Source organism: Rhineura floridana, chromosome 9 (assembly GCF_030035675.1).
Source record: "Rhineura floridana isolate rRhiFlo1 chromosome 9, rRhiFlo1.hap2, whole genome shotgun sequence".
Lineage (NCBI taxonomy): Eukaryota > Metazoa > Chordata > Lepidosauria > Squamata > Rhineuridae > Rhineura > Rhineura floridana.
Genome location: NC_084488.1, coordinates 125,171,071 through 125,191,348, shown reverse-complemented (window position 1 = coordinate 125,191,348; position 20,278 = coordinate 125,171,071). Strand labels below are relative to the sequence as shown.

The following is a 20,278-nucleotide window of genomic DNA, read 5'->3' as shown; positions in this document are numbered from 1 at the left end:
TAAGAAAACCTTTTAAAACAAATTCATGTGCTGTAGGCAGCAGAGGAGGCTTTATTAATGGTGATTGGCTATGACAGCCTGTGCCCATCCTGGCTCCCTGCAGATGGCCATGCTGGCCGGGGCTGATGGGAGTTGTCTTCCAAGTCATCTGGAAGGCAACGGGTTGGAGCAGGATGGGCTACAATAACTCAATGGCACGCCCATGTCGAGAGGCAGATCACTGCTGAACATGCTTAGGACAAGCAACAGGAATGTCCAACATGAAGTGTAGCTCAGGGGTGCAGCACCTGCTCTGCATGCAGGAGAACCCAAGGTCAGTCCCCAACAGCATCTCCTGGTAAGACTGAGAGAGAACCCTGCCAGTCAGTGTAGATAATGCTGAGGTAGATAGAGCAATGGTATGACAATGGTATGAAGGAACTGGGCGTGTTTAGCCTGGAGAAGATCAAGGGGAGATAGGATGGCACTCTTCAAGTACATGAAAGGTTGCCACACAGAGGAGGGCCGGGATCTCTTCTCGATCATCCCAGAGTGAAGGACACGGAATAATGGGCTCAAGTTGAAGGAAGCCAGATTTCGACTGGACATCAGGAAAAACGTCCTAACTGTTAGAGCCATATGACAGTGAAACCAATTACCTAGAGAGGTAGTGGGCTCTCCGACACTGGAGGCCTTCAAGAGGCAGCTGGACAGCCATCTGTCGGGAATGCTTTGATTTGGATTCCTGCACTGAGCAGGGGGGGTTGGACTACATGGCCTTATAGGCCCCTTCCAATTCTATGATTCTATTATTCTAATAAGACCTGATTTGGAGCAGGGACAGGAAGCAGCAGAGGTTGGGCCTTCAGTGTGGTCCACCAAGGCAGTCCTTTTGCCCTTCAGAGACTTCATAGCTTTACTGTAAGCTAAAGAGTAAATCTGAGATGTTAATTCTTCTGCTCTGTAGATTATGACCTAGGCAGCCCCTGCTTACGATCTATGGTGAGCCTAGTAACTCAGGTTGAGCAAAGTTCCTCTTAATACAAGGAGTCATAGAGTGGTATTCAGTACTACTCTTGCTCAGAGTAGATCAACTTAAGTTAATAGATATGACTAATATAGGGTCATTTATTTCACTGGCTCTCCTCTGAGTAGGACTTAGTTGACTACAACCCACGGTCTTGCAATGAGCTCTGAGGCAATCTAGCAGCTCACATTCTGTGAGGTCAATTTTAAATGATTAGTAAGAAGACAATGCGGTCTTGCAAAGAGTTGAACAGTCCAGGAAGATAAAGCCTTAGACAATAGTCTAAGCTACAGGAAAAATATGTGAGAACCTGCAGTGAAGGCTAACATGTGGGCCCTCTCAGAAGCAGAAGCAGCAACCTTATGGAGTATCTGCTCAAATGAAGATTGCTTTGGTCACCAAGAGGCAAGAAATGTCACTTTCCATGCCTTTCCTGTGCCATCAGAAGTAAGTTCCAGAAAGGGCTTAGGGTCAAACCAGATATGTACTTAAATCAGGGGTGGGGACCTCTGGCCCTCCAGCTGTTGCTGGACTCCAAATCCCATCAACCTTAGCCACCGTGGCCAGTGGTCAGGGATGATAGCTGTTGTGGTTGAGCAACATCCTGAGGGCCACAGGTCCCTCACTCCTGACTTAAAATATGTAACAGTCCGCTACACATCTTGTTTAACTAATTTCTGTTATCTTTTTGGCGCCTATTGAAGACCTTCCTCTTTTCAACAAGCCTTTTAAGCAGAGACCTTGTCCCAGTATGCATCTGTGCAGGAATTGCTTTTTAACATGTTTTAAAAGCTTTTTTTTAAAGACGTTTTTAAAGATTCTTTTGTTTTAATATGTTTTTAAGGATGTTTTGTTTTAATATATTTTAAAATCTGTTGTTATGATGTTTTAGAATGTTTTTAGTGCTTTTGTTTGCCACCATGAGCTCCTGCTGGGAGGACGGGCAGGATATAAATCTAATAAATAAATAATTTCAGGGGCAGAGGAGCCCAGTTCTCACAGTGGAAGCTGCACAGAAAGGTGAGGCTTAAGGACATAAAAATGTACAAAGAGTTCTGCTGGACCAGGCCAATGGGGGCCCATCTAGTCCAGCATCCTGTTCACACAGTGGCCAGGCAGACGCCCCAATGGGAAGCCCGCAAGCAGGACCTGAGCACAAGAGCACTCTCCCCTCCCGTGGTTTCCAGCAGCTGGCATTCAGGGGCATACCACCTCCAGCTATGAGGCTTACCTCCTCAAGCTCTCACTCATACTAGAATAGAGATTCACAGAGAAGAGAGAGAGAGCACTAAGAGCCTTCTCACAGGACAATCCGCACTGGCATTAATGGGGATCCCCCCCCCTTCCAGGGTCATAGCTTCGAGGTTTGTACAAATGTTATCTTTTCAGCGCCTCTTCTCTCAGGCATTTTAGCATGTGTTTTTAAATTGTTTTCTTTTTAAGTGTTTTTAAATTTGTATATTTGTATATTTGTTTTTAATTGCTGTAAACTGCCCAGAGAGCTTTGGCTATGGGGCGGTATAGAAATATAAATGATGATGACGATGATGATGATGATGGGGGGGGGTTCCCAATGGAGTGGCAGAGAAGCGACTGAGGAGTCTCTCCCCTGATGCATTTGTATGGGGACCACGAGGGTCAGGGCTCCTCTTCCCCATTAGCCAACCCAGCATAGATATGCAGTGGGCTCCGTTTGTTTCCTGCACACAGCGCATAGTTAAACCATTCACTCCTGCAAGATACAGCGATGGCCACCAACTTGGATGGCTTTAAAAGGGAATTAAGATAAACTCATGGAGGAGAATAAAGCTATCAGTGGCTACTAGCCAGGAAGTCTAACTTCTCCCTCTATTGTCAGAGGCCTCTGAATGATGCTAGCTGTTGGAATCACCAGTGGGGAGAGTTGCTGTTGGATTCTTTAGGAGAATCATAGAATAGTAGAGTTGGAAGGGGCCTACAAGGCCATCGAGTCCAACCCCCTGCTCAATGCAGGAATCCAAATCAAAGCATTCCCGACAGATGGCTGTCCAGCTGCCTCTTGAATGCCTCCAGTGTCGGAGAGCTCACTACCTCTCTAGGTCATTGGTTCCATTGTCGTAACAGTCAGGGAGTTTTTTCTGATGTCCAGTCGAAATCTGGCTTCCTGGGTTCAGGTCCTGCTCAGGGGCATTTGCACTAGAGGCATCTGTTTACCACTGTGAGAACAGGAGGCCGGACAGATGGGCCACTGGCCTGATCCAGAAGGCTCTTCTTACGTTCAGAAGAATGGGATTCTCCACACCAGATTGCAGTTCCCAGGGCATCTTGCAGGGCAGGGAGAGGCCACGAAGTGAAACGCCTTCAGAGCATCATTTTAGGGATGTGGAGCGTGTAGTCAAGGTTATACAGTGGAGGAAACTTGGCCCGTTCTCAAGATGAATAAGAATATACAAAAAAAAAACCTTTAAAAAAACCCCCGCATGACTACATTTTATATATTAACTTGTTTAAAACAGTCCAAATGTCAGAAAAGAAGGGAAGGACAAAATGTAGCAGAATGGAGGAAAATCCAGGAGCGGAGGGAAGGGAAAGTATAATAGAGTCTTTGTGCTGGGCTCCTTTGGTTCCCATTAGCTCCTCAGAAAGCCAAGAGATTATGAAATCCAGTGTCTTAAGAAAGCCAGCATATTAGTTATGAAAATAAATGTGGGAATGGGGGAGCGGGATAGGGGGCAGCTGCTGGGGGGAGGGAGGGAGAGAGGCTTTCAGCCAGCCGTTCTAACGACAGCCTTGATTTCAGCAGCCTTTGTAGCTGCTGGAAAAACATTTCGGGGCAGGTGTTCGTGACTCCCTGGGATGAGATCACCCGAACTGGGGATGACTGTGAAATGTCACAGGCTCTGGGCCTTGAACCAGGAACTACGTGAGGTTAGGCGAAGCCTTTGCCTCATGAAGCCATGGCCAACCTGCGCCCTCCCACCATTTTGGACTACAACTCCCAGCAGCCCCAGGCAGCACAACAGCAGGAGGGCACCAGGTTGGGCAAGGTCAGTCTACTGAGCCACCATAGATTGGGCACCTCAGGCCTTGCACCCTTCTGCAAACGCTGGAGCCCCAATGCTTCACCATCGTGCCAACGGCTTCCCTTGGGGCCTCTCACTGGGTGGCTATGCCCACACCACCATATTTATTTCCCACAATGCCCCTGATGTTTCATCACTCCAAAGTACTGTAGTAGCAGTAGCAGGCTCAAACTCTGCCCCCTTGCACCGGTTGCAGGATTGCTGACTTGTTGCTGCCAGGTAAGCCCACCTGGGCCTGCCACCAGCATAGGAGGGGGCCCAGTGATGTAGATGAGGGGGCCCCAGAGGGCACCCCTGAAACCTTGAGCCAGCAGAATGGGTGCCCAAGGCTGGTATACATAATGGGTGCCTGACCTTCTGCTCCTGCCTGGCTCTTTGCAAGTGTCTCCTGCCTGTTCAGGCCCAGATCCAGTCTAAGTCTTTGGGTCCAGCTCAGGTCCCCTGTCAAAGTCATCAGCCCAAGTCTGAAGGTGGGCAGAGTCAGCCATAGCCTAACCCCGACCTAAAACTTCTTTCTAGGTGTATGGGATTCCCGCAAGCATATGTCTGATCACTTTTCCCTCGAGTGAGGTTGGCTTCAGAGGTGGGTGGGGTTGCACACTGGTGGTGTCACAGGGACAGCAGGGGGGTGGCGCAATCTCTGCTCAGCACGGAGACCTTTTTGCTTGCTCCGGGACTGCCCTGCTCAAAGTCCCTCCGTCAGAAAATAGTCAGAGCAAAACTGGACACCGTGAAGGAAAAGACTGCTGAGAACCTACCAGAGCGCCTTCCAGGGCAAACACCGCTGCTGGGCCTGTCTGCTCGAGGGGCTCCATCCGACGTCTCCAGCGCCGGCGGCGGAAGGAATCGGTCTTGCGATATTTCAGGTGGAACCTCCAGCCAAAGAGGGAGGCGTATTCCCAGCCCTCGCCTTCCAGCTCCTCCTGTTTGTACTGCAGGAAAGAGGGGAAAGGGGGTGTTTAGAAGTGCCCTATGGCAACAGAAAAACTCACATTTGTGGCATGGGGGTCAGGAGGTCAGGAAGCCAACACCAGAGAAATAATTAACAAATAATCTGCACACACACACTAAAGAACAGAGAGAATTCTATTTATTTGATTATTTAGGGCTAACTCATAGTCCACATTTATATTATAAACCCAACATTCAAAATATAGTCAACAAAATACATGATAGCAGCAGATTACTAAACAAGCAAACATCAGTACACCCTACACAGGCCAACAGCCTCCTCCAGCCCCAAAAGTCTAGGGAAAGAGGTGTGTATTCAGCCAGCAATGAAAGGGTAATGGTATCAGCACTAGACACTTCTCAGAGGGGAGGTCATTCTGGAGATGGGGAGCCACCACAGAGAAGCCCCCCAGCAACAGAATCGCCAGCAGGGCCTCCCCAGCAGATCTTAATTCATGGGCAGGTCAACATGGAAGCAAATGCTTCTTCAGATATTTGAGCTCCAAGGCATTGAAGGTTTCTACAGCTTCCCTACATTGTCACTTCGGTTTCTGGACGTAGAAAGTGCATGACTTTATGATTAAGCTTGACTCTGCCTTAGGAACATAGGCAGGAGCCTGAGTCAGGCCACTGGTCCATCTAGCTCAGTACTGTTTACACTGGTTGGCAGCAGCTCTTTGGGGTTTCAGGCAGCAGCCTTTTCCCATCCTATCCGGAGACACTCAGGGGTGAGCCTGGGATCTTCTTCCACTAAGCCCCGGCTCTTCCAGAAGCTTAAACTCTTTGTGCTTCTCCTTAATACTGGCAATAGGAACATTTTTTAAAAGCAATACTTTGGGATTATGCGTGTATGGTTTCCTTATGTCAAAAATGGGTATGTGGTTTACATCTTGATACATTTTTTCATGCCATCAGCTTGCCAAATCCAATATCTTACACTTTTTTAATTCATAGGAATGTTCTAAACATTCACATTATGAAACTGAATTGGGATAGTTTACTTGAGGATTTTGCCCCAAGTATGTTTTTGCTCTGGGTTCTGTTTCCACCAGGTTTGTTGAAAGGTCTTTTCCCTCTTTCTGCCATTCTTCTGAATTCACAGCAATCGCCAATATGATCCAACCAGGGCAAAATGCAGTGGAAACGTCTCCCACTTGAGCCTTGCAGAAACACACAGGACTCCGCAGGACGACGTCTCGGTAGATCCTTTGTTGATTGTTCTTCAAGCAAAATATGCTCACCCATGGGCTTCTAGTGAAGAAAAACATCCCCTTTGGCATTTGTGCTTTCTCACATAGCCAGGCCTTAGGAAACATGGGTGGCCCACTCACAGGCAAGGCCTTGCACTCGCAGTTTATTCAAGGTACAGCACTAGCCAGGCCTTTCTTGGGTTGCTAGCCCAGTGGTGACTCAATAGACCTCCTACAGGGTTGCCCACAACCACCTTGCCTTTTCTTTGGCGTTTTCTTATGTCTCTGGACAACATGAGCCCCAATTACCTCAGAAAGAGCTGAAGTCACTGCTCTGAGGGGAATATTGAATTAATACAACAACTCTGGGCCCCATCTACTAGGAAATTCTCCTTTCAAGCCCCATTGAAAGGAACATGAAGGGGAAGAAATTTCTAGAAGATTCTATCAACCACAGCTTAGTTTCTTCTGCCATTGGTAAATCCAAAATGGCAGCCTTTGGCCACCAGCACAAACATTGGTTGGAGTCCGTGGCCCCTTTTGTGTTCTTGTTTTGGTTTGTCTTTGATCACTGCCTTATTTTTAAATTTTCAAATTGTATATTCATTCCTGCCCTTCCTCCAAGGACCTCAGGGTGGCACCTGTGGTTTCACTGACTCCATTTTATCCTCACAACAATCCTGTGAAGTACATTGAGAAGCTGAAAGATGAATGGCTGGCTCACGGTCACTTTCTGAGCTCCATGGCGACGCAAAGGGCCGTAGCTCCATGGTAGAACATCTACCTTGCATGCAGAAAGTCCCAAGTTCAATCCCCAAAGGCATCTCCAGGTAGGGCTGAGGAAAAAAACTCCCTGTCTGAAAACCTGGTGATTTGCTGCCAGTCAGTGCAGGCAATACTGAGATAAATGGTCTAAGTCTAAGGCAGATTCCTATGCTATGTCCTCCTCATGCTACATTCAGTGGTGGTTGGTGCCTCCACATCAGTGCAGCAGTGGAATCTGCTTTGGGTTTTAGTTTGATCTTTCGAGGAAACTTCAGACTAAAACCTAGAGCGGATTCTGCTGCCCCACAGAGATGGAGCCACCAGCTGCCATTGGCTACATTATTTTCCCCTTCCTCCGGCAACATCTTGTTCATCTGTTTTTAAAATGAAGTGGCTGAAATCTCAAAAGTGGGGGAGGGGGTTGATGAAGTGGATAAACAAGGGCCCTGATCCTGAGCCATCAGAGTTGCGGCCCGCAAAGCATTAACGTTTTGCCCCTTCCCATGAATGATGATACCATAATCATAACAGCAACAACAATAGCGTGACACCATCAGTGTGCCTGAGGATTCTTCCCTTGGCGGCAGCATGCGACATTTATAAAACCACATAAAATATGGTCTTAAAATGTGTTTATTTCAGTTTGTTGTTGTTATGTGCCTTCAAGTCAATTTCGACTTATGGCGGCCCTATGAATCTGTGACCTCCAAAGCATCTGTCATGAACCACCCTGTTCAGATCTTGTATGTTCAGGTCTGTGGCTTCCTTTATGGAATCAATCCATCTCTCGTTTGGCCTTCCTCTTTTTCTACTCCCTGCTGTTTTTCCCAGAATTATTGTCTTTTCTAGTGAATCATGTCTACACTGTTCATAGGGTTTTCGTGGTAAGAGATATTCATGGGTGGTTTACCATTGCCTTCCTCTGAGTTTGGATGCATCTTAGTCTGGTGTCTCAGCTTTGACCACTCTGCCTTGGGTGACCCTGCCAGGAGTCTAGCCTCTTGGTCTAGACTCCTGGATGGCATTGCTCTCAGCTTCTTCGACACTCTCAACCCCCCTCACCACGTTAAGGTATACTTAATTAGCTAAACAGGACTCTGAATTCAGCTTTTCTTGGGACAGTATTTTTCTCTCCTCTCAGAACATGCCCCCCTCTTGGATGTGCATCTCATGGTGGTGAGTCTCCACCAAAGTGACCCTCATTGAATCTCCACCATTACCACCACCACCTTCACAGGTCTCTTTCTAGTTAAAAGTTTAAGAGCGGCAAATTTGAGCAGTTGTGGATTTGTTGTCCAAGGGAGACACCTAGAGCAGAGCCAAAGCACTGCCGATAGAAAGTGGCCATCAGGGCTCAGCCAAGGAGGCATCTGCCTCACCCCCTGCTCCACGCTCTAGAGGAAGCTGCTGTGGCTCAGTGGCAGGAGGGCACCTGCTTTGCATGTAGAAAGTCCCAGGTTCAATCCGTGACATCTCCAGGTAGGGCTGCGAAAGAAGACTCCCAGCCTGAAACCTTGGAGAGCCCCCTGCCAGCCAAGCAGCTGCAGGAGACTTCAGGTTGGACAGAGGACCAGCAAAAGGAGATGGTCATGCTGGAAAGAGATGCTTAACTCTTTCCTTGTCTTCAAAATTGTCCCCCTCCAACCCTCATGGAGAGAAAAGCAGCTGGGAGCAAGTTTGAATACTGCATTTGGAGTACCTGAGGGTGCTTTTTATGGTTTTTGTTTTGCAGCACAGCTGCATTCATAGGATTTTAAACACTATAAAATTTGCAAAATCTGTTTGACAAGAGACAATATTGGGAGGCGGTAAAATGAACAGGTTTTAATAACGATGCTATTGTCTTCAAATCCCACCCACCCCCCAAAAATTGTCTATACACAGTCTGTCAGGCAACCAAAAGAGGGATGTGTAAATAAACATACTGCTGTTTTAATTCCTTTAAAAATGTACATTTTGTTACATAAATCAATCAGTCAACAAACAAAATGGGGGAACTGTCAAGGCCTGGCATCAAACCGCGGGAGGGATAAGGAACGGTTCGTTGGCCATCCAGACAAAAGTAAGATGCCTAGTCCAACCAGCCTTTGCAAATCTTGAGGTGGGGTGGAAGAGGAGACATCAGCTTGGCATCAGCTGGGCACACTCCCACATTGGTTACACACGCACCCCCTGCACGTACCTTTTTCATCGCCTCCATCTGCGCAAGGTCTCTTCTGCGTAGCCTCACCCAACGCCTGCGCCGGTTAGTGTGGTACATTTTCTCCGCTGGCACCCAGGACTTGGGCTTGTGGTCCGGTGGGATGGTGATGCCATACTCCCAGCCTCAGAGATAAGACAGAAAAGAAACATGGAGGTGCTAAAACGGACGTTCCTGCTTTTGCATTTAGCTCTTAAGTGATAAGCAGGGACTATTTCGCACTCGGTTATCCTCCGTGAGCTCAAACAGTGACATCCGTAATATTTTGGAAATGGCTTCCGATGTGTCAGATTTCAACATGTTTAGAGGTTGAAGAACTCTTAAAGAAAATAAACCCATGATGATCATTTTTAGTGCAATACATGTAAAGCATTAACATGTAAATGTTAAGCATTAAATGTGAAGCAGAGAAACCAACGTGCGGTAGTGGTTAGGGTGTTGGACTAGGACTGGGGAGACCAGGGTTCAAATCCCCACTCAGCCATGATGCTCACTGGGTGACCTTGGGCCAGTCATAGTCTCTCACCCTAGGACAAAATGGAGAGCAGAGAACCATGTACACCACTTTGAGCTCCTTGGACAAAAAGTGGTATTTAAATGTAATAAATAAATAACTCCAAAACATTAAATAATTTGCCAACTCATGTATTTTAAAATATATATATATATTTAAAACGAATCATCTAAAGAATACCATATTATTGGTATATGGTTAAAAAAAAAATCCACATCTGATGTTACTCATTCGAAAGGTGAAACAGCAGCTGAAACACACATTGGAAAGAAACAACAGCCTCAAAAGAAGGGCAGAGGATCTTGACTAACAGTGGCATCCCACTCATGTCTACTCTGACATGTTCTATTCAGTTCAATGGGGCTTACTCCCAGGTAAGTGTATACAGCAGTCTTCCCAAACCTAGTCCCCTTCAGATGTTGTTGGATTCCAGCTCCCATCAGCCACAGCCATCATGATCAACTGTCAGAGATGGTGGGAGATGCAATCCAAAACAACTGGAGGGCAGCAGATTTGAGGCTGGCATATTAAGATTGCAGCCTCACCCCTCTCTGAAAGATGCCACCTTTTTTGTTGTTGTTTCTTCAAAAAAGCAGAGATGTTATCTTTGTTAGATGGAATACCAAAGGAAAAACCCAATGACTAATGAGTAATCCACAAAGTGAGCATGCTGTCTTATGGGAGTTGTAGTCCAGATCAGCTGGAGGGCACCAGACTGCCCTAGGAGAGCAGCCCTGATTTGCTTATGTGACCAAATGCAAAGAGATCTGCTAAGAGGTGTCTTGGGTGGGTAAAGTGGGATGACTGCTGAATATGGTGAGCACCCTCCCACCAACATACACACACAGAGAGACAGAGAGAACCAATGATACCTCAGGAACGACACTCAGGAGATCCACGCCACCCTAAACCCACCGGGTGAAACATTAGTCTCAGTCTGCTAGTCCATAGTAACCAAACCCCATGTAGGAGCATTGAACACTCCAAATCAGTTGGGCTGGAGAAGTAAATGGGATTTAAAGGAAAGAAGAAGAAAGCCCCCTCCTCCAATACCTCTCTCATCCACAGCTCTGTTGAGATCTGTGTCCCACTCCACGTCTTCCCATTTCCATCCCAGAGGACACTCAATCTCATCCTTAGGTAGAACTTTCTCTCCATTCTGGAAAAAGGAGAGCATCCAATGAAATTCACTCCTCCTCAGAAGAGTGATGTGTGAGGAGGGAAGGGGGTGTTCATGATTCACTATGTATTTTTTCAAAATCATATTTTTTTATTTTTTTATTTCAACATTACAGTTCCTTAAATTAATTAACAAAAAAGTTAAAAAGGAAAGGAAAGAGGAAAGAACGGACAGAACTAAATTAAATTAATCTGCAAAGCATAAATTACAATCAGGAATGAATAAAAACATAATTCCATGTATATAATCAAAATATTTTATTCCATCTTATTCATTTAGAACATTACAGGTATGCTAAATTACCTTACCGATTTATCCCAGTATTCAGGGAATCAGACTTTATAATTATTTGACCTCATTTCTCTTTTCCCTTTGATTTACAAAATCAACGGGCACAGTTTCTGTGGAAGTCACCAAAGAGGAAATTCCTTACCACATCTGTGTAGGCCTCAGCCATATAAATCCACTGACCACCCGGAAGGCGTACTTGATTCTCAAACACTTCCTCCACAAAGCTCATGTGCCCAGCATCCACATCGTACAGCAGCCTGTGTTGAGTAGTGGGGTGCAGGAGGAAAGGATTTGGAGAGTGTTTCATTGTCCCCTTAAGACCAAAGAAATCCCTCCCAACTAGACCTACTCCCAGTCCAGAACCAAGACCTCAATAACCCATCCCCTTGCAACTGGGAGGTCTGATTCACACAATGCCCTTCTTGCCAACCCACACGTCACCAAACGTCCTGGGGTTGGGGTTCACAGAGCTTGGAAAAGTTACTTTTTTGAACTACAACTCCCATCAGCCCCATCCAGTGCCCAAGCTGGCTGGGGCTGATGGGGGTTGTAGTTCAAAAAAGTAACTTTTCCAAGCTCTGGGTTCACACATAGAAATGTAATGCATGTGCCACAGTTCCATGGGGGGAAAAACCCAGACTGCTCCCTGTATCCATGACTCAACAGTGGGCACACAACATTTCTGAATATTACAGAGCACACCCAGGATAGCTTGAGACTGTTCACATGGATGAAAAAGAAGCTTTTTGTCAGAAGAATTTTGCCTCTCTCACTACACAGTTAGCTCAAAAATGTCCGCATCCAATTCTGCATCCAATCCTGATTAGTGCCTCCTCTTCCTGATTTCTCTAGATGATAGCTAACGCTTCATGAAACAGGTACGAACCATTATCACAAAGTACCTTACATGTGTTCCGGCAAACATTTCTCAGTGCCCCTCATCCTAACTATTCTCTCCTGACCTCCTTCTCTGCTATCAGCCTTATCATTAAGGGAAGGGCCCTTAGATCAGTGAGAGAGAGCCTGCTTGGCATGCAGAAGGTCCCAGGTTCAATCCCAGGCAACATCTCCATGTACAGTTGGAAAGAATCCCTGCCTGAAATGCTGGAGAGCTGCAGCCAGTGGATGCATACCAAGAAGGGGGAACCAGAGGCCCTTCAGTGTTGTTGGACTACAATTCTCATCATCTCTGACCATTGGCCATACAGGCTGTGGCTGATGGGATTTGGAATCTGGAGAGGACCACAGATGATCCACGCTTGGTGCAGACAGTGCTGGCTAGATGGACCAATGATCTCACTCAGTATAAGGCAGCTTTCTATGCAGATTTTCAACTTTTTAATCTGATAGTGTCCCATGTGTGTTTACCAGTCCCTACCAACAGATGCCATTTTTCCTTCTCTGTCATTTTCCTATGCTGCTGTGCAAGCCCTAAACTGTAGTGGTCCTAGCTCTCCATCTCTTCACTGTTCTGCCATCTTTCTTGGCTGCTGGCACCCCAGAACTCTCCTCACTTATTCTTCATCCTGGAGACATGTACACACTACACAGCTTAATAAACAAACATGGCGGCTGGGAATACAGCATTAAGAATTGGCTGGAACAGTAAATGCACCCAAGGGTGTGAGGGGTGGGAATGACCTCTCAGGACAGTGGGTGAAGAAGGCAGGGCTGAGTAACCTTGACCTGAATGATGGAACACAGGCTTCCTCTAGCTCTGAAAACATTAAAAACCCAACGCAGCATAAGAAGACAATGGCCCGGCCGTGTGCTACTACTCACGTCTTCTCAGGGCTGACAAACCATTCTCCAGCCCAGGCCCAACCAGCAGAGGGTTTGAAACTGTCCTTTGGCAGCTTAATCTTGCCAGTGACATCAGAATACTTGGGGTAGGTCAGGCCGGTCGTGCCCCAGTTCCCAACCAATGCCAGCTTGGTCTGATTTTCATACTGAGACACAAAAGAGAGGCGGGAGAGGGAGAGATGTTTGAACAGAAGAGCAACTAAAAAGGTGAGGCATTGCCCGAACAGGAGAGAATCCCACCCCCTGGAACCCCAGAAGACGCTAGAGTAACTTCAGCAATGAAATGTGCAAGCTGATAGAAAACGTCATTTTGTACCGTTGCGTTGTCCTCGGGTGTTGGGTAATTATAGGAGAGAGCAGTGGGATGTGCCCCATCCCTCCCAAAAAAATGCCCTAAAAGCAGAGGTTATTAATTGCTTCATCCCTTCCACTTTTTCGGATGGGAGACTCCTACAGTCACCAGAAACTTATACAAAAAGTGGGATGGAGCAGCAACAGTGATGTAGAAAATAATTAAGTACACTCGCCTCCACCAACCTGGTACCCTCAAGATGTTTTAGACTACAACTCCCATCAGCCCCAGCCAGTGCACAGGCCTACACCACAGAACCACAAACATTCACTCGTCAAATACTACTGAATGGGTGGCATATCTGCCTGTCTAAGGGTAGAACTCCAGGAGACATGCTCATCTTATCCTGGAGATGGATAATAAACATCCCTTGTAACCTTAAGGACTAGAAACATAATTTTCTATTTCAGTTAAGTGGCTAAAAAAAAGTTAAAGATCTTTAAAAACAAGTTGTGGACATGCGAAAATAGAATCTTATTTTTATTTAAATACAAATAAAAACCAGATTCAGTTATAAAACTTTTGTAAAAGTTCTACTTGTGAGGTCACTTCAACTTTCAGCCTTCCACATCTCACCCACCCTGCCCCATATGTGGAATCTAAAACAAGCCAATTTAACGCATTGGAATGGAAGTCTGAGCCTAACAAAACCCAAATAGGATTTGGCTCACCGTTTCAGCAAAGACAGAGAGCCTTCCCTCTGCTGACTTGTTGAATTCCTTCTCATCCACAGCAAGCCCAAGCCACAGTCGGACCCGGATCTGGGCTGGGAGCCTCGACCCCATCACCTCCTCCTTAGGACACTAAGACAAAATGGGGAAGAAACCCAAACGACAGTTAAACCCAAGCATTGCCACCTTTCTGGAAAGTTCAGGATGAAGAGACGGGCGACAGGGAGGTCACAGCTCTGTGCCAATGCTCATCTCATACGATCACAAAAACCCTATGGGATGAAGGTGGGCACCTTGTTCAGCTTGAGGGCCACATTCCCTTCTTGGCAAACCTCCAAGGGCCACATGCCAATGGTGGGCAGGGCCAGAAGCAAAAGTGGGCGGAGCAACAAACTGAAGTTTTAGCTTTTTACACTAAGGTAGTTTCTGCACACACACACACACACACACCCAGACAAGCATTATCAGAGTTCAAGGACACAGTCCATCCTGCAGGGCCGTGCACAGCCTTTCCTATCCGCCTCGTAGCTGCAGTCTGGGCACCCCAAGAAAGGCCAATCCGCCCTGTCCCAAAGATGCGACCGCCAACCCCTCCCCATAACCATCCCTGAAGTTAGTTGCGGGTGGTGCTAAGGGTTTTTTAAAATTAGAAATATGGCTGGGAGAGAGAAGGAGATGCTATGTTTCTTTCTCCCACCCACCTCCCGAATTAGAGCAGAGAACGAACCCCCTTGCTTATCTGCTGATAAGCGAAAGGATTCCTACTGTGGGGTGCTGCCCCTTTGCGAGAAGCTCCCCTGCATTCAGGCCAGGTGGAAAGGTGCCTACCATCTCCAGCAAAGAGGCGTCTCTTTTTTCCATTTTCTCTCTTCCTTCCAGCACACGCCTGCCTCTTTTTTTCTGCCCTACACCCCACCCCTGATAGCCCCACATCACTCTGGGCTGCCATATCTGACCCATACCAATCCAGGGCAGAGCTTGGATAAGTTCTCTTTTTGAACTACAACTCCCATCAGCCCCAGCCATCATGGCCACTGGATTGGGCTGATGGGAGTTGTAGTTCAAAAAAGTAACTTTTCCAAGCTCTGATCCAGGGCTATCTCAGCCTGACTCGGCAGAGGCACAAATGCCTCCAGAGAGGCCAGATTTGGCTCACGCTTCAGGCCTCAGCCAAATACAGAGCACAGCCCGACCATCCAGGCAAAAAACACTCAGGGTTTGAGGAGTTTGCCAAGTGAGGAATGTAGCCAGAGGAGGGTTCTGACCTGACATTCCCACCTCCTGCCCTATGAGGGGAATGGCCAATGGCTTCCTGGGTGGTGAGGAGGGGTTCAAAGGCACCAAGAGAGGCATTCTGGGAGGCAAGGCCAGGTGTCCCAAACAAGAGCCGCTTCTAACCTCACCAAGGGCGTTTCCAGATTATCTGTTTATTTAGCACTCTTCCTGATCCATTTGCACAAAATCCATGCAGGGGCTACACAGGGGCCGCATGGCTTATTGAGCATACATTCTGATTTGTTTCCATGGGAGGTTATACGAAATCTCCCAATGTCACCATCATCTCACACTTTCAAGTGCATTGTTCTGTCACTTTCTTATCACTTTTTTGGGGAAGTGTGTCTGTTGTGCAAGGGGTTCCCCAAACCCACTTCAGTTCTGTAACTTAAATTTGCTGGTATATGATTCAACCACACACCTCAAATCGTGATAGTTTGGAAGCAGGCCCAGTCAGCACCTCCATTCCTTCTTGGACTCCCCCCGACCCATTTGATGGCTCCTGATCTTCTTTCTCATTCTGCATCCCATCATCTAGCCTTTCTGGGCCTGGGGCCACGTCGTGCCTGTACCCTGGCCTGCCTCTTGCACACTGCTGGTACTTGATATGGACTACCAGGAGCAAGGCTGAGTGATGCTGAAGGCTACAATTCAATTGGATTCCTTCTCCCGTAAGAAACAGAAGAGGCTGAGGACCTCAGAAAACATAAAAAGAGCCCTGCAGCTAGAAAGGTAGAGGCCCAGGGGAAAAAATGGGAAAATTCGGGGGGTCCTTTTTTCCAGGGGTTCCCCCCAACATTCATGGAGAATAAGGCTATCAATGGCTACTCGTCCTAATGTCTATTATGCTTCCTGCAGGATCAGAGGCAGCTGGCAAGATGCCCCTGAGTATCGGTTGTTGGAGAACATGAGAGAAGGGAGCGCTGTTGTGTTTGTGCCCAGCTTGTGGGCTTCCCAGAGGCACGTGGCTGGCCACTGTGAGATCAGAACGCTAGACTAGATGGGGTTTTGATCTGACCCAGCAGGACTCTTTTTATGCCAACCACAGAATGTTGGAAATCAGGGCACCTGCTGTGGCCAAAGTGGAAAATCAATTCATCTGGTGGAGAATTTTCTCCCAGGGCCAGAGGTCAGAGGGTCAAAGGGGGGGGGGCTGAAGGTCAGGGAGCCAAATGGACGAGGAACTAGGAAGGTGGGCTACTGGGGGAGGGACACATTCTGCACCTGTGTGCTACTGAGCGCAAAGGGATGAGTTTTGTGCATTCAACCAGGCGTCTCAAGTTAGGCATTAATATAACACATGCCAGCCCAAGAGACCTCATGTCTGCTGTAACCATTCATCCTGCCCACCAAATTCCCTCAGTCTTATTACTTCTGCTTTCTAGAATGTTGTTTTCCCACACACACACACAAGTAGAAGAGTTTGGAGATGGTTGCCATGGCTGTTTGACATTTTTCCTAACTCCCCGCCCCATTAAATGGGTGGGTTGAGCTATAAATGAGACATATAATCACATCCTGAAGGGCCTGCCATTAATGACTTGCTGAGAGGGAGAGGAACGTGGCTGAAGGTTAAAACTCTTGCAAAACACTTCCTGTGATTTTCCCCTTCCCATCGCTCTTTTCTTTTAAGTATAAAAATCCCATCCACGTTTCCTAAAAAAAAAAAAAAATCAGATTGGTGCTGACGAAACCTACTTTCAAGAAAATAGTCTGGAGCTTCCCACAGTTCTTGCCGCAGCAATTGGCTCCGTTCCGAGAGAAAAGAACCTCATGGGCTGGCACCCGGCTGTAAGCCACCCGCCGGTCCCCCTGCAGCATCCAGATGACCGCGTCTGGCAGGCTGTTCTGCGGCTGGAAAGCAGGTTGACAACAACTCGTGAGAAAGGCAGACAGAGAGGAAGGAAAGGCAGAGGGGGGAGGGGGAGGGAGAACCCCCACACACACTCCAGAAGAGGGCTCCCCCTCCAAACAGAGCAGATCCAGAAGGAAGATGGGAAGCAGGGGTGGGAGGCGGTCTCTGTTCCACGCTCACGGGGCGGGGGGTTCAGTAGCATCGATTTCTTTTATCATTATGAATCGCATGCATCACCCAACCTCCTCCAGAAGGTCCCAGGGCGGGTTTCAGCATATGATGAAACTATGAAAACAGCTAAACAGAAAAAGGAACGCACACATAACCCCCAAATCAATAAGCCATACAACACGTTACAAGGAGGACATTAAAATCAGTTCTTCAGTTTTCAAAGGCCAGAGTAAAGAGCTTGAGGTGTACGTCACGTTTTACAGAGTTCCCTTTGCATCCAAGGGCCAAACTAGACAAGACGTTAAGGGCACAATTGCATTGCCTTTTCTTTCCCCCTCTTTACTCAGTTGTGGGCCCTCAATCCAGATCAGGAGGCATGGGGGTAGGGGGGGTTAACCCTTTCCCCATGCAAGTGGGGCTCCCTGTCAGTGGGGCAGTGGAATCTGATCTGGGTTTTAGGCTGAACTTTCAAGGAGCTGTCCAAGGTTCTAGTTGAAAGTTTGGACTAAAACCCAGAGTTCTTTCCACTGCCCCATTGACACGGAGCTAGCAGCCACCAATGACCCATGCTGTCTTCCTGGTGAGGGAAAAAATCTCTCCTCTCCAATATGAAGCTCCTATTTCCTATTTCTGCTCATAGCAGCTTTCCTCCTTTGGGGAGGGTTGTGTGAACTGGCCGACATTCACCAGGAAAATGGTTTGGGGTGGGAGGACTAACAACAAAAAAAGAACTCTCCCCTCACTGTAGTCCCAATCGAAGTCAGAGGTACTTTTCTCTGCATACATACCTGTAAAAATGTAAGCATCACGCTGTGCGGTTCTCAGCACCACATATAGGTGGCACTGCAAACTGCAGCGTGAATGCTTCCCCCACACCTGCACGCAACTTGCACTGCCTGCTACCACCAGCCTCAGTAACCAAGCAAGGCAGCAGTGGCAGCCTTGGCAGGCGACTGGGTGTCCTATGCGTGGCAGTGGTTTTGCAGTGGCAGCAGCAAACTGGATGGGCAGGAAGCCGGTGTGTAACCTACACACTGATGCAGGGGCTCCAGGGGAGTCCTGCGTGTGACCCAGGCACGCTGTGAGGCGGCATTGTTTGCCTGGAGCAGCGCAGGGCAGCGGCAGTGTGGGGCAGTGGCAACAGAGGAACAGGCAAGGCAAGCAGCTCATTGACCAAGGCCCCCAAATACGTTGTCCTCAGAGTCCTATATGTTACTACTGTTTCAGAACAACATATCTATGACATAGATGCCCCTGGATAAAAGGGGGGGGAGAGTTTCAGCAAAGGACACAGCCCATGCAGGCACCTTGCCAGCCCATCCAGCCACTGCACTGGCAGAGGAGCCATGCCAAACCTAGATGGCTCAAACACCACTCCGGGGTCCTCCAGGAGACAGTCATGGGGATCGGCCCCAGCTTGGGGTGCTCCCTGTTCCTCCTCCCTCCCTCCCTCCCTCCCTCCCTCCCTCCAGGAGTGTGGGCTTGCACAGTGCCTGCCTGCAAAGGTGCAGAGAAGCAGCAGTGAGCAGCCCCAGCCAGCCCAGCCAGTGCGGCAGGCCCCAGCCGGCAGGGCGCCCAGGAGGAAGGGCAGCCAACTCCCTCCACCCCTGGACGCCGAGAGCATCTTTCCCTGCCAGGCCAGCCTCAGGAGGACCAAATGTTCTATTTCAAAGCTGTGGGTTGGGCAGCCACAAGTCAGAAACCGCTGCTGCTCCAAGCTTCTGAAATGGCCTTTTTACAAAGTACATAAATGGCTTCTAATTGGGCTGCTGGCATCCTCACGCAGCATCTCCTGGCTCAAGCAATGCAAGAAATAACCACCAGAAGATCAACAAAGGAAAGGGGGGGAAGGAAAATCTCCTCCTCCATCACCACCACCTCCAATGGGACATAATATCTACAACTTTGCTTTGGGGTGGGGGGAAGGAATCCCCCCTGCCTCCCCCCTCCCCCACTGTGCCTATAATTAGCAAGGGAGCAAAGCAACACAGCTCAGGATGCAGGGAAGGAAAGGGTCCCTGGTCTGTTCTCCTCAGGACTAGCATGAGTCCTTGGGCACTAGGCCACCACAGGTCCCCACCTCCTCCTTCTGTGCATGTGTGTGTGTGCATGCACGTACACACTTAAACATGCATGGTTGGCCACCTTGCGCATCAGCACGCACACCTGTCACCAACCAAGATGGCAGGCATGCATGCCCACATGAAGGTGATGCAGCCAGATGTGTTTAAGCATGTGCAACTGCACAGGCATCCAAGGGTGATGTTGGCTGGGACAGTGGAGCTTCCGCTCCACAATCTGCCACTGTCCCATTGTAGCCTGTGACCCAATGCTGGTGGGGATTACAGAGCAGGAGCTCCAGCCCCAGCCCCAGGGGCCCTCTGCCAGCTTCAGGGCCCTTGGCCAGTGCCCAACCTGGCCGCCCAATGGCACCAGGCATAGTTTTCCCAAGTCTGTTATGAATGTGCTTTTGCACCACTATCATTCATTTCAATGGGGATCATCCCAGAGACCTTTCAGATGGGATTGGGCCCCTGGTATTTAGTAAAGGGAAACACTTTTATTTATTAAATTTAAATACTGCCCTTCCTCCAAAAAAGAGCACCTGCATTTTCCAGCTTGGGCACCAAATTGTCCTGATGTGGCTCTGGCTGCCTTCCCCACCATCTTTTGTTTTTTTTAAAAAAATGTAATAGCTTGTGTGTGTTTGTAGTGTAGTGTAGTGTAGTGGTTGGAGTATGTGACAACGACCTAGGAGACCAGGGCTCCAATATCCACTCAGTCATAAAACTCTCTGGGCAACTTTGGGCCAGGAGTTTGCTCCCACACGAGGCAGGGATAGCCACCAACTTGGATGATTTTATCATTATTATTTATTTATTACATTTACACCCCACCTTTCTTTTCATGCTAGAAACCCAAGGCAGCTCACATGTGGTTCCCAGGCGCTCTCCCATCCAGGCACTGACCAGATCTGACCCTGCTTAGCTTC

The 20,278-nt window shown here is 48.1% G+C and overlaps 1 protein-coding gene across 8 annotated transcripts in view; it reads right to left on the bottom strand.

Moving 5' to 3' along the window:
- DYSF (dysferlin) overlaps positions 1–20,278 on the bottom strand; it is a 218,817-nt gene that overhangs the window by 108,344 nt on the left and 90,195 nt on the right. For all 8 annotated transcript variants that reach the window (XM_061583673.1, XM_061583677.1, XM_061583675.1 and 5 more), the window contains 7 exons: positions 16,959–17,114; positions 13,986–14,117; positions 12,942–13,108; positions 11,302–11,416; positions 10,742–10,847; positions 9,157–9,299; positions 4,827–5,000 (listed from right to left, as the gene is read on the bottom strand). In XM_061583673.1, the coding sequence (XP_061439657.1) occupies positions 4,827–5,000; positions 9,157–9,299; positions 10,742–10,847; positions 11,302–11,416; positions 12,942–13,108; positions 13,986–14,117; positions 16,959–17,114 (993 nt within the window). The remainder of the gene's footprint in view (positions 1–4,826; positions 5,001–9,156; positions 9,300–10,741; positions 10,848–11,301; positions 11,417–12,941; positions 13,109–13,985; positions 14,118–16,958; positions 17,115–20,278) is intronic.